The 14093-nt window shown below is 29.5% G+C and overlaps 1 protein-coding gene across 1 annotated transcript; it reads right to left on the bottom strand.

Annotated features, from left to right (window-relative positions):
• Nucleotides 1-4123: 4123 nt before the first annotated feature.
• Nucleotides 4124-4729, bottom strand: LOC126674888 (transcription factor TCP23-like). The gene has a single exon (XM_050369419.1). It carries the CDS (start codon nt 4727-4729, stop codon nt 4124-4126), a length of 606 nt encoding a protein of 201 aa, XP_050225376.1.
• Nucleotides 4730-14093: the final 9364 nt, after the last annotated feature.

Below are 14093 nucleotides of genomic sequence, written 5' to 3'. Positions count from 1 at the left end.
AGATTAAATAAATATTTACGTAATTGCTACGTCGGTCCATTTTGATATGAACAAATGTTTGTTGGCAAACAACATTTTACTGTTATACAATTATAATTCATGTAAATTATATAGTTTAGGTATATTCTAGTTATAAATTAAACTTTAGGAATTATGCTAGGTGACACAAGAAAATTTAGGTATTCTTTGTGAGAATTTCCAATTTGACAAAATACGTTTTAATGAATCTTCTGTTATAATGCTGTTATTATTATTGCTACTTTTTTTACTAAGATTTGTTATTTTGCCTTTAATGATTTGTAATGTGATAGTAAATTTGTAACTCATACTTAATTAGTTTTCTTTTATACTCTTAACTAAGGTTGATGCTTTAGGATATTTGTTACAAACTTACTTGTAACTGAGTACCAGTATGTATAATATTTCATTGGCAAAAGATTTTTTTATATTTTTTAATTCTAACCGTTTTATTAAATATATTTTTAAAAATAATTTATTGGTCTGTCCATACTCCAAATTAAGACATATTTAACCCTCAGTTTACACTTATTTTTAAGATTTATTTTTATGAAATTTTAATTTCATAAATAAATATGTTACGCAACTTTTTTTTATTTCAGTTTAATAAGTGTTATTTAGATTTAGAATAATAATAATAATGTCCGAAAATAAATTTAAATTGAAATTTAATAATTTGGCTCGAATTTTAAAATTGGCGGACCAAATTGTCCAAATTATTTGTTGGTATTAGTGTTAAACCTGTATTTTTTAAAGCAAGCAAATGAACTAACTGTCGAGACATGATGACTTCGAGATGCAGTAGGAGCAGCCTAACCATCAGGTTAAGCCCTTACATGCATAATTGGATTACACGTTAGAATATATGCATCAAATTTATTTATTTGAATGGATTAGTAAAATTAAAAATTAAAAATATGGGGTTTAATTATAAAGAAGAAATACAATTAGACATTATACGAAGGGCTAAAATTTTAAAAAAGTTATTTTCCCTTAAATAAGATCTTTCCTTTTAGATCTATCCAGCTCGATTCTGAAAAATAATACTTTATAGCATGGTTGTCAAATCCGAACCGGACCGATCGGTTCAATTGGAAAACCCGCAAACCAGTCAGATTGTCGGTTCAGGTTGTACAGATAACCGCTAATTTTAAGAACCATTGGTTTTTTGTAAAACCGGTCGAATACCCATTGATTTTGAAGAATTAAACCGGTATACCCGGTTTCAGTTTGGTCAAATATTAAAAACCTGGATTTGTCCTTTTTAAAAAAAATAGGAAAAAGAGTCAAATATGCCCTTCATGTTTAGCCTGAGGATCAAATTGGCCCTCTATGTTTGAAAAGGTGCTAAACACTCCTAACGTTTAAAAATACTCAAATAAACCCCTCTTTCTAACACCATTTAAAAATCCGTCAATTCTTACCTAATCTGACGTGGCTAATTGAACATAAGGTGGTTCTAATATACCCTCTATGTTTGACATGCGGTTCAAATATGTCGTTCATTAATAAAAAGGTTAAAATATACCCTTCATTTATAAAAAAAGTTCAAATACTTATATATGAATAGGTTCAAATACGCTCTTCATGTATGGATAGGTTCAAATATTACCAGTAAGGGTGGGCAAACTATCGATCGACCAAACTGATGACTTTCGGTCGGTTAGATTATAAGTTTCGATTTATTAGTTCAGTTTTGATAAAAAGAATGTAGATTTTTAATTTTGGGTTCAGTTTGAGATTAAATTATTCAAACTAACCGAATGAGATGGCCTATTAAAGTTTTAAAAAATTTGTCTCGTATCAAAAGATACTATCACTTGATATTAGCAATAATAAAGTAGATTTTAAGAAAAGTACAATCACTTTCGAGATTGATTCGATTTTAAATTTAAAGTTTGAAACTTAATTTGACAAATTATCATTTTAGAAGTTCGAGATCAAACTCGATAGAATAATTGAAACCCAAACTTGATTTGACTTGATTATATGTATAAATATTTAAAAATTAAATTTTATGAACAAAAATAAAGATTTTATTGTATTTATATATATATATAATAATAGAGTAATTTTTTTTACTAAAACTCGACCAGGCTCGCGGGCTTATCAAGTTTGATGCTCAAATTCACTTTGAATTTTTTTATATATGAAGGACATATTTAATCATTTTTATACATAAAGGGCATATTTGAACCTTTTTATACATGAAGCGGTATATTTGGATATTTTTATACATGAAGGGCATACTTGAAACATATGCTAAAACATTGAGGGCATATTTGAACCAACTTAAGTTCATTTAACCACGTCGGATTCCACCTAAACAATAAATGACTATTTTTAAAATCTACTCCCTCCGTCCCATTTAAGAAGGGACATATCTCATTTTTATTTGTCCCACTTTAGAAGGTCATATCGTGTTTTTTGTGGCAATTTATATGAATTTTCCTTTTCTACCCCCATTTCTCTTTCCATAATTAATGACTATTAGCCTGTACACAAAATATAACACTATCATAAATAGGAGTAAAATAAGAAAACACTATAATAATTAATGCTTTCTTAATGTATGTGAAAAACTCATTTGTCCCTTCTTAAACGGGACGGAGGGAGTATTTTTTTAACGTTAAATATGTTTTAACACCTTTTTAAAGGTTAAAAGCCAATATGCGCCTCAGGCCAAACATGGACGGCTCATTTGAGCCTTTTCTAGAAAAGGATAAGATTTGTAACTTACCTGCAAGGAGTCGAGCCTTGGTGGATACCGAATGCTGACTATTTGCACAACCATCATACAAATTCAATTTCATTTTTAAATCTCTATCTATTTAATTCATAATAATTTGGGGTTATTGTTTACAACAATCATTTTAAAAATTTATTACACACATGATTAAATATAATTTTATAATACAGATTTAATTTCGGTTGAACACCGGTTAAACCTTAAACCCTTAATCTTTTATTATTATCGGTTTTATCACCGGGTCAATTCTAACAATATTGTGTTATAGTTTATAAGAATATATTAGAAAAATATGCAATCAATTTTTGAGAAAGAAAAGGAAACACAACTACAACAATAACGAAATTAAGGCCACATTCCCTTCATTTATTCTTATTCAAATACTTGCTTTTTTATATTTCTTACCTTGATCATTAATATAAAAAAATTACATTACTATTTTTTATTTTATATTGTTTTTTTTTTCAACTTGTTTTGTACAAACTCTATTAAAAGGGGTGATTTGATGCATTTTGACTAACTCGTGGTTTGATTTGTACCAAAAACTAGCGAAAATAATTTTTTAGATATTTTATGCCAAGTTCAGAATATCAATTAATCCTTTATACAATCTAATGCATAACAATGAAAGAAAAGAAAAAACTTTATTCAATTTTTTTATATTATATACTTCCTCCGTCCTAATAAAATTGTCCACTGTCTTTATCACACACTTTAAGAAAAGTAATTATTGTATATGAATTTTACAAAAAAAAATTGTCATATCCCTATTTAATATAGGATCCATTTGTAATTTATTTTTAATTTATTCATTAATGAATTTTAAATAGACAATATAAAAAAAAATGAGTGTAAGAGTTAGTTAATTTTTAAAAATGTACAAAAAATTTAAGATAAAAAAATTGCTTAAAGTAGATAACTCTACAGGGACATAGGGTGTGATAAGGTGGCGAATTTGAATTAGCATGTGCAGCAAAAATGAAAGAGATGAGCACGTGTACCTAAACTTGTCGAGACAACACAGAAACTGAAACTTTTGTGACCATTTTTAGAGAATATGTAATGATAACAGGATAAGACTGAACCTGCTCTCATTCTCCATTCTATTTTACAACGGGGAACACCAAAGATCCAAACCTGAATGTTCTTGTCTTTTCTTTTATTATTCAAATATTCGAACTCAAATAGATTCAAATTTGCTCGTCATATGATGCAGAAAGTAGAAGAAATTAGATCAAAACCTTAATAAACTAAAATGAAAAACGAAATTAAAGATACATGAAAACGATGATATTCATCATTTCATATACAAATTATTTTTGCTTTTTTCTTTTTATTACATTCATTCTGATTCTTTCAGAAGCGATGAACATCATTTCCAGACAACAAATCGCAGCTGAGAGGAAATTCCATGTCGAAATTACCCACCAGATCAAAGTCCAACGAATTCAAACCTTGTTCAGGTTTCGGAAACTGAATGTAATCGTTCTTGAACATTGCTTCAGTACTAGGAAACATATAAGAAGAAGCAGAAGAAGAACCTGAAAAATCACACGAATAACCCAACGAAAAGCTGGCTGATAAATTAGGGTTCATAAACGGTACCATATTATTATTAGAACCAGAATCAACAAAACCAGAATTATTACTATCATTATTAGTAGTAGTAATAGTATTATTGATAAAACCATTGCCTGTAGCTGCAATGATAGAGGGCTCAGCCATACGAAGAAGCCATTCGATGGTTTCGCCGTCAGTTTTGTTACCAAGTTCTTGAGTGAGCTGAAAGATTCTGGAGGCGCAGACCGCCGGCAGCCGGATACGGCGGTCACGGCCGTTGACCTTAGCATGGCGATCTTTTCTTGGTTTAGCGAGAATGGAGTTGGGTTTTGGAAAAATGGTTTGTTGGATGGAGGGAGTAGGAAGCAGAGGCGTCATGTCACTGCTCATAAGCTCTTCCATGGACATGATGAGATGATTTTTTTGTACTCATATGAGAGTGGTATGCAGTATTTATAGTAGAGCATTTTCAATACTTGGGAGTAGGAAAATCTTTTTCTTTTTTCTTTTTTTCAATTTGAGTCTATCTTCTAAAAATTTATTTTGTTTGGATATTAACATTTTTTTAAATGCTAAATATATACTTTTTTAATAATTTATTGAATTTATAAAAATTAAATGTAAAATATTTAGTAAAATGCATTTTCAAATTGAATTGATCATTTTTAAAAAAATCGAGTTTATTACTGAAAACAATAACTAATGATATAATTAATACAATATGTATATTATCTAAATATGTATATATAAAATTTTAATCAGTAAATAGATTAAAAAAAATGATGGATTAAAAAATTAGTATATATATCATAATTTAACTGGTAAATTTTACGGTTAATCGGTTTAATAGTTTATTTCAGATTAGAGATGTTAAATTGGAAATCCAATTAAAAAAAAAACTAAAATCTGGATTAACCTGTAGTTTAAATCTATGGTTTTATAAATGATAAGTCCGAATTAATTTTTAAAACACTAGATGGTAGATTTTACGGATTAATTACAGATTATTTTTTAAATTTTTCTAGAATTAAAAAAGAAAGTGAGAGATATTGAATGCTTTAATTTGAGAGAGAGAGAAAGAATTGTGCTGCCAAAATTTGGTTGTCCAATGGATGAGTGTACTTTTCGGTTAGGTTTTGTACAAATGGTCTATAAAATCCTGAGGTGCGTCTTGTAACGCCCAAAAGCGGTCTAAGACTAATAGTGCTTGCTTGCCATTGGATCTTAAAGTTGGTGAATCAAATTATGATAATCCAACGGCTAATAAACACGGTTAATAGGTGTTATTTCCTTTGAAAGTGTTTAGTATTTTAATTTCTTACCATAAATGCTAATGGAGAAATGGTAATGTATGAGTTGTATTAATGAGCTCACACAAACACATTTAAGAACTTTGCTAATTTTTCAAATGTATGGTTTGCATAGTTGTTATGCATAAAGATTGTACCCATTAATCTAAACCGAAATTGATTAACCGAACTGAAAAGTTTGGTTCGATTTGAGATTATTAACTTTTATTTTTTGTTAGTTTTATTCGATTCTGATACCGAAAAAAGTCTCAGTGCAATTTTTGTACAAAGTAAACCAAAACACCTAATCGAAGTGAAAAAAATAAAAAAATTTAGTTTAATTCGATACTTTATAAAATCAATTCGGTTTATTTATTTTTAAATTTATTCAGTTTGAACCAAACGAACATTCAAATATTAAAATATATAAAAAAAATGTTTTTTTATTAAATCTTATGATTTACAGATACTGTGAAGTTGTTTTACTGTATTTGGATATCAATTTCTCTTTCTGATAGTTTTTTTTTTCTTTCATAAATGTACGCATATTAGGAAAATCGTCACGTTGATAAATAAGGAGAGATTCGAATATGCCATTTTTATTCTATAACTAATTTCTAGACATAAATATAAAAATGACATATTAAGGGTACAAAACCGTACGAGGGTACGATCAGATAATATATCTATTAGCATAAAAATAAATCCTCATATTTGGGAGGGAAAAGTATACTAGAAGTACTTGAACTTTTTAAAAGTTATGATTTTAGTGTATAAGCTTTAAATTCTTTTAAATTGATATTTTAATTTTTTTTTAAATATATCAAACAATTGTTTTATATGATTTATGATCATGGTTGTGCTAAGAAGATAAAAGATAACTTTATTTGCTTAGCTTCCACTGTCATATTAGCCAAACAAATGATAGTAGTGTGTATAAATGATGCATTTGTTTATATAAAATCAGAATAATATATTATATCAACAAATTTAAAATGTATTTTTAGCTTTATCAGTAGCATAGTGTTAAAAAATAGCTAAAAGCACCTGTTTGATGCACTTTTAAAATATTATACGCTAATTTAAAGAAAATAAAAGTTCATGTATTCAAACAAAAATGTGGCTAAATTGTGAGCGGAGTAGGGTTCCGTGACCGCTCGCCAAGGCTTATGGCTGACTTCGAATCTGGAAAGGTTTGAAAAATAGAGTCGCCACTTTTTTCAATTAGGAAATGCCTTTTATACCGACTAGATAACTTTACTCGTTTATGGGTAAACTTATCGCGCATCGGATCAAAAGACCGGATTCGTGGACCTCCTCGAAACTCATGTGCTTGGCTTATCGATTACCGTTTTATTTACTGGACATATTAAATTATCTCATCTCGACATTCAATGGCAGGCCATAGTATATAGTGCTGGAAATGTAAACAAGTCTGAAAACGGTAAACACGTAGACTCGCATATGACTTAATTTGGACTAGCATACGAGGCAAATAGCACTTACCCTTAAGCATACATCTAAACCTGACGGTTTCTATCAAATAATCGAATAATGGATGGTCTGGATCAATTCACATGCACAAAACCTAAAATCAGATGTCTAAATGAGATTGATTTATTTTGAGTCATCTTGAATGCCTATACAACCTCTAGTTATATTTTTATGACAATTCTAAGATTTCTAAGTGATTTGTTGGATTTGATTTACTAAGTTAACGTGGTTAGTCCTTTTAGCCTGTTAATATTTGGATTTGACATGCTTTTGGAAAGCGTTTAAACAATTTCAACATACACACTGCACATGTGATAAACATACAAGATTATAAATACTTTTTAACCTTGTAGACCCGAGTGCCTGGCACTCGATGCGATTTGTTCGTCAGTGGTCGAAACCAGAACTCGGGCAGAACATGGAAGTCCTTCTCGTCGATATGGATCCAATGGTGTGAACTGCGGTCAATTTTGAGTTCAAATGAATCCAAAGTCCCTTCTAAAAGTGGCTGGTTTCGTCGGGCTTGGGCTTCTAGGCCCAATCATCTCGACAGATTATAAATTTTTGGCTTTGAGGCCCGGAATAAATTGGAACAGGCCCATTACAATACAAATTATGATTCTATAACTAGATCCATACGCGTGGGCTTAAATGGGCCCCAATTTTGAGCTCAAACGAGCCCCGAAACAAGAAAACAAGTTTGGATCGGGTTCGAAGGATCTGGGATGGGGATCTGGATGAACATGGCTCCAATGTCAGTGGAGGCGGTACTTCATAGTGGTGGAGGCGCCACTATGGTCTGGCGGCGGCAGTGTGGCTAGCGGCGTCGGTTCGTCGTTTTGGCTCGGGAAACATGCAAAACAACTCAAAAACACGTCAAACGCACAAGGAAAACCCTCTAAATATATTGGAAATGAAATATGATGTCTAAAAGTGAATTAAACATCCTAAAACAGTAGTTTCTAAGTTTATTTTAAAGCTATCATGGCAAAAACATAAAGACAAGGTAAATTGTACCTAGCATGCATTCTAAGCAATGAAATCGAATGAAATTTGGATATTTTGTATATAACATGTTAAAACAGCCCTAAACATGCTAACAATAAATTTTGCATGGAAATCATGGCAATACTAAAAAAGTAATTATGACAGTTTATGGCAATTTCAGCAGTTAATGATGAAAATAAATAGAATAATTTAAGCATGCGTCCTAATATATACAAATCGGCAATTATAGCATAAAAACACCAAAATAAAGTGATAATAGAGTTATGGGTCCTCAAAAGTACCGTTCTGAGTCCTTGGTTCGTTTTTGGTGATTCAGATGTGGAATCCAGCTTCGGATCGATATGCAGCACTGCGTTCTTGAGAGATTAAAATGTTTCAAGCTTGTTTGAAAGACTGGTGTTTGTGAGTGTGTATGTAGGGTTTAGCCAACAGAAATGTCTTTAGGGTTTGATTGTACGTTTTTGTGCTTCTTGTCCGACCTCTAGCTAGGTTGTGTAGGGGTCATATTCATAGTGGTTAGAGGTAGTTTAGGATTAGCTAGCGCCTATATATGTTAGTTTAGATTTCTATTAGCTAGAGTTGTAGATGAACAAGAAAGGTGAAAGAGTGTGAAGTGATAGGTCTATTAGTATTAGAATTAGGCTAAACTTCTATTTATTTTAAACGAATTCGTAATAATTCTTACATGTTAAGTAAAGTGTGTTTAAAAGCTGTTTTTGTTGCCCAAATGACCAAAATCCGTCGGAAACAGTCCGTCGCCAAATGACCAAAATCCGTCGGAAACAGTCCGTCGCTAAATTTTTGGTCGCAACGTTTGATAACGACGGAAAAAAAAATTAGCGACGAATTTTAGTCTCCGTTTTAGCGACGGAATTCTAAATCCGTCGCTAATTAGCGACGGATTTAAATCTGTCCCTAATTTTTAAAAAAAAAATTGAAAATTATTTTTTTAAATTAAATCGTAAAATAAATTTTTTATTTAATCAATCATCCATCCGCGCCCTCCATCACTCACCCACCCGCGTTAGATCACCCACCGACACTCACTTGTCGAGTTTCGCAAACTTCCCAGTAGTTCACCTATCCTTCCATTACTCTCACTCAAGGCTCTTTAACCTCGTAGTTCTCCCGCACATAACTCCACCTTAACCAGCTCATATTCATGTTATATATCTATGTATATTATACTTAAATGTAACTAAAAACAACAAATATTTGTTTCCATAATTTAATCCCGCATTTTAAGATAATTTTTTTATAATTAATAATTTTTTAAAATATTTATATACTTTAAATAAATAAATAATCTGTAATTATTATTTCATGAATAAGGTTTAATTATTATTTTATAAATAAAACCGTTATATTGAAATAATATAAATTTAACTAAAAAAATTTAATTACTATTTTTTATTAAATAATATCTTAAATAATATTTTTTGATACCTTTTAATTTTTTTTTGACAGTGCAAATTAGCGACGGATTTTAAAATTCGTCGCTAAATTCCGTCCCAAAAGACGTAATTGAACGACGGATCTAATTGCGGAATAAAATAGGCGGGAGAATTCCCGTCAATAATTAGCGACGGAAAATCTGTCGCTAAAGTTGGCGGGAGTTAAATGGGTGTTTAGCAACGGATTTTAGATCCGTCGCTAACCAAAAAAATAGCGACGGAAATTGAATCTGTTGCTAAAATATGTCGCTAAAACGCTGTTTTCTAGTAGTGAGTGTTAAAAATGCTTTTGAGACCCTATGGATTTGGATATAGTCAATTGCAATCCGTCAAACTTCAAAATTGGCCTATAAACTTCTAACATATTGCAATTAGTCTAGTTTTTTCCATTTTCAGTTTTCCAGATTTGTTTACTTTCCAACACTTTATCATATGGAGGTTATGTATCTTGAGATGAGTTATTCCAGATTTTTTGGTCTAGTGCACGATGATCTCACCCATAAGCGTGTGAGATTGTCTAGTCGGTATAAAAAGCATTTCCTTCCTGAGATAGGTGGCGACTCCATTATTTTCAAAATCCACCAGATCTGAAATCAGCTATAAGTTTGGACGAACGATCCCAAAACCTGCACTACTCACAAATATCAATTAAAAAGTTAACAAAAATTGCGTATTTTTCACGAGTGAGATAGAGGGGGGGGGGGGGGGGGGGGGAATTTTATATGAAATGACAAAATTGCATTTTTATCACTTTTTATATAAGAATGACTTGATATTATGCACCAAGTTGAGGGACGAATTGATCCTTTGTTCCTAAAAAAACAAAACAGAATTAACCAAATTGCAAATTAATTAAGTCAATAAATATATAAATATAAATATTTGGTTAATTCTGTTAAACAAATTCTACAAACTTTTAACTGTAATCAAATTTAAAGAATTGTATGGTTGAACCGAATTAATCAAAAAAATTAATTAAACTTAACAAAAATAGATCGAGTAATTTGATTTAACCCTTTCAAAAAATATAAGAACTTTCATTATTCATATTATAAGCATAAACGAGGTGCGAGATAAGTATATGCACAATATTATTCATAGATCACCTAAGAAATTTAAAAATTATGTTACATAACTGCCTTACTTAGTACAATCAAACTCTTTTAAACTTCCATGAAGGAAACAGAAGAAATTCTCATAAACAAAGACCTAAAAACGTTTCACGAAGGAAGATAAAATCAATTTTTATGAACGAAAATAAAATGAAAACTTCTAAAATTTAAGCAAAATAAGAATAAAGACAAAACCGTTATAAAATTTGATATTTATTATTTTTATTGTTGAAAAGTCAATCTTTGTTGTTGAAACATTCACGTTTATTGTCGAAATATCTTAATTTAATCTTCAATGTCGACATTCCAACTCAAAAAAATAGAGCTAATTCAGTTTTTATTATGATCAAATAAAATAATAATAAAAAATACTAAATAACAAATAAATAATAAAATTAAGATGGACTACCGCCACTGTAAAGAAAATTAATACTCTTTTCATTTTTATTTAGTTTTGTTTTATAATTGGGGAAGGGGGGCCGCTAATGGGAGAAATCGAACCTACAGTTTAGCAGTTTGCTGCTCAACACTTATACCATTTGAGTTACAGCTCATTGGTTCATTTTTATTTAGTTGTCGCTTTAAAATAAATTGTTAATATTAAAAAAATGTTTTTTATCATAAATTTTAAAATTAAAATTAATATAATCCTATTTATTAATCCAATTAGTGAAGAGATTAGTTTTAAAATTAATAAATTTTAGTGGGATGGTTTTATAAGTAGATCAAATTTAGAAAATAATTATAAGAGTCACCTAAAAATTCTAAAATGGCAGTGGTTTATAGATAAATATTTTTTTAAAGTAATAAATAAATAAAAATAGAGAAAATTATTGATGATAGCTAATAAAACTAAACATTAAAAGAAAATCATTCTCCTGCTAAACTGCTAAGCTTTTTGAGAGCACAAAATATTTTGAAGCCAAAAGTTCAATTACAACATGGTTTTCAGGGCATCTCTACTAAGGGTCATCGAATTGATATTTGATGAGCCTTGTTCTCCAACAAGCATCATCAAAATTAATTTGATGACCATATTTCTTTTTTTCACATTCTCTCTCATCAATTTTGATGACTTTTTTAAGGGAAAAGAAACGAAAATATTCTAAAATAAATTAAATATTATTCAAATAATCAAAACTTAAATTCTTTACATTCATGACAAAATAAGGAGAAAGTTTATATTTTCTAACGAACTACTAAATAATAGTCATATTGCACACTTAAATTAGAAAAAAAGTCAAAAAAATGTGTCAAACAGCTGTAAAAACGCGTCAGTAACGTGTCTGACACGCGTGTCAACAAAGCGCGCCAGTTAGGCGTCAACGCGTGTCAGCGTGTCAGAATTATTTAAATATGTATCATTTATGTATCATTTATGTATCATTAATGTATCAAAACATATTTGTAACTCAATTTCAGTTGTATGATTTTATTTGGTTAATTATTCAACCAATTTCACTAATTAGGAAGTTGTACTGAATTTTTATTATTAGATGAATCTGTTCCACGTCTCCAAGAACCCAAAAACTTGGATTAGTTGCGAATGTTAGGGATATTTGAATTACTTTTGTTCATTGAAAATAATCTATCGACGATGTATCTAAAATATATCAGTCTCTTTAAAATTTATTCGTTAAAAATAATTATTATGAGTTGGAGACTGATTCTAAAAGTTATAATAAATGGTGTATCTATGATGTATCAGCGATGTATCAATGATCTATATATAATGTATCATCGATGTGTCTAATATGTATACATACTAATATATACATAAAAACTGAACCAACTTAAGTTTTAGTTAGAGATAGCTAAAAGTTTAAGACAAATCAAGCAATATGTTGTTAATAAGAGCATATGATTTTAAAAATTACAATTTATGGTGTATCTATAAAATTTATTTCGTTAAAAATAATAAAAAAAGATTAAAATATGTATCTACGATATATCAGTTGTCTATCTACGATGTATCGGTGGCGATTTATGTACTGGTGATGTATATACGATGTATCATTGATGTATCCAATATGTATATACATAATAAAATGAACAAATAACTATATAATGCCTTTATTAACATCAGTTGAAGTTAATCTTAAACAAACAAATTTATATCAAAAATATAAATATTTATATTTTTCTAATTTACATAGCAAATTAAATTTTAGAAATAATTCAGATACATCTCAGAAACAAGTCATGTGCATTTTAAAACATTTTATATACTTCTCAAAAACATCACAGATACGTCTCGGAACCAGCTCGGCTACATTTTTCAAAATAAAGAAAGTAGTCTAAACTTCCAACAAAAAAATTAATGAAACCATCAAACTAAAAAATAGAAGCGAACATTCAGTAAACAAAAAGAGATCAATACATACAAATATATAAAAATAATACATTTCACATATATCTAATAAACAGCTAAGATACATCTAAGAAAACAGTCCAGATGCGTCTCAGAACCAGCTCATGTATATTTTTTTAAAGTAAAAAGAAGTATTCTAAACTTCTTGCATCGCAAATGGCAACTTTTTTCGTATCGAAATAGCTCCACAAAATCAAGTCTATGTCCTTCCTCAAACATTCGAGAAACCAATTCTAACGCCACTTTAGTTAACTCAATTTGTGCATATCTAGAGACAATAGTATGCTAACAAACCAAATCTCTCTCATGAATTCTATCAAACAACTTATATGCATCACCAATTACTCTACATTTAAAATATATATTCACACAGGGATAGATATGAGGTAGGGCCAGTCAGGGCCTGGGCCCTACCTCAATTGTTTTGAATTTTTTTTATTAGCCGTGCATGTCTATTCACATGGTAATTGTATTCCAATTCTTCTTAACATTCAATTTCACACATAATGCACAGCCACTGAATTCCTATTAAAAAAGTTAGTAATCTTCATCTTTCATTACTTTAATAATAATATTAAATAGTCATTTTAATTTATTGTATCCTAAGTTTTTTAAAACAATTAAATTTTAAAACAAAATAAAATCACCTATTTGAAATTTACATATGACAAATTTGATTTTTTTTCCCTATGTTTAAGATTTAAAATTGACATGAAACGTAAATGGTTTTTTTTAAAAATATAAAATTTAGTAATATCAGAGCCAAATAATTTTTGTATTAGCGTTTAAAAATGAGTTAATATAACTTTTTTTAATAATTTGGGAGGAGAGCGTTTGTGAAAGAAATTGAACCCACGACCTAGCAGTTTGCTGTCGGCGCTTATACCGTTTAAACTATAACTCATTAGAGTATTATTAAAACTAATTGATGAAAAATGCCAAATTAAGTACAATTTCATTTTTAATGATTTTGTGGTAATAAAAATCTAAGTCTAGTTTGTGGTCTTGAAATTCTCTTTATAATTACTAGATAGGTAG

The sequence above is a fragment of the Mercurialis annua genome, linkage group LG1-X (assembly GCF_937616625.2).
Source record: "Mercurialis annua linkage group LG1-X, ddMerAnnu1.2, whole genome shotgun sequence".
Lineage (NCBI taxonomy): Eukaryota > Viridiplantae > Streptophyta > Magnoliopsida > Malpighiales > Euphorbiaceae > Mercurialis > Mercurialis annua.
Note: the sequence above shows the minus strand (reverse complement) of the source record. Positions and strands in the feature narration are given on the sequence as shown.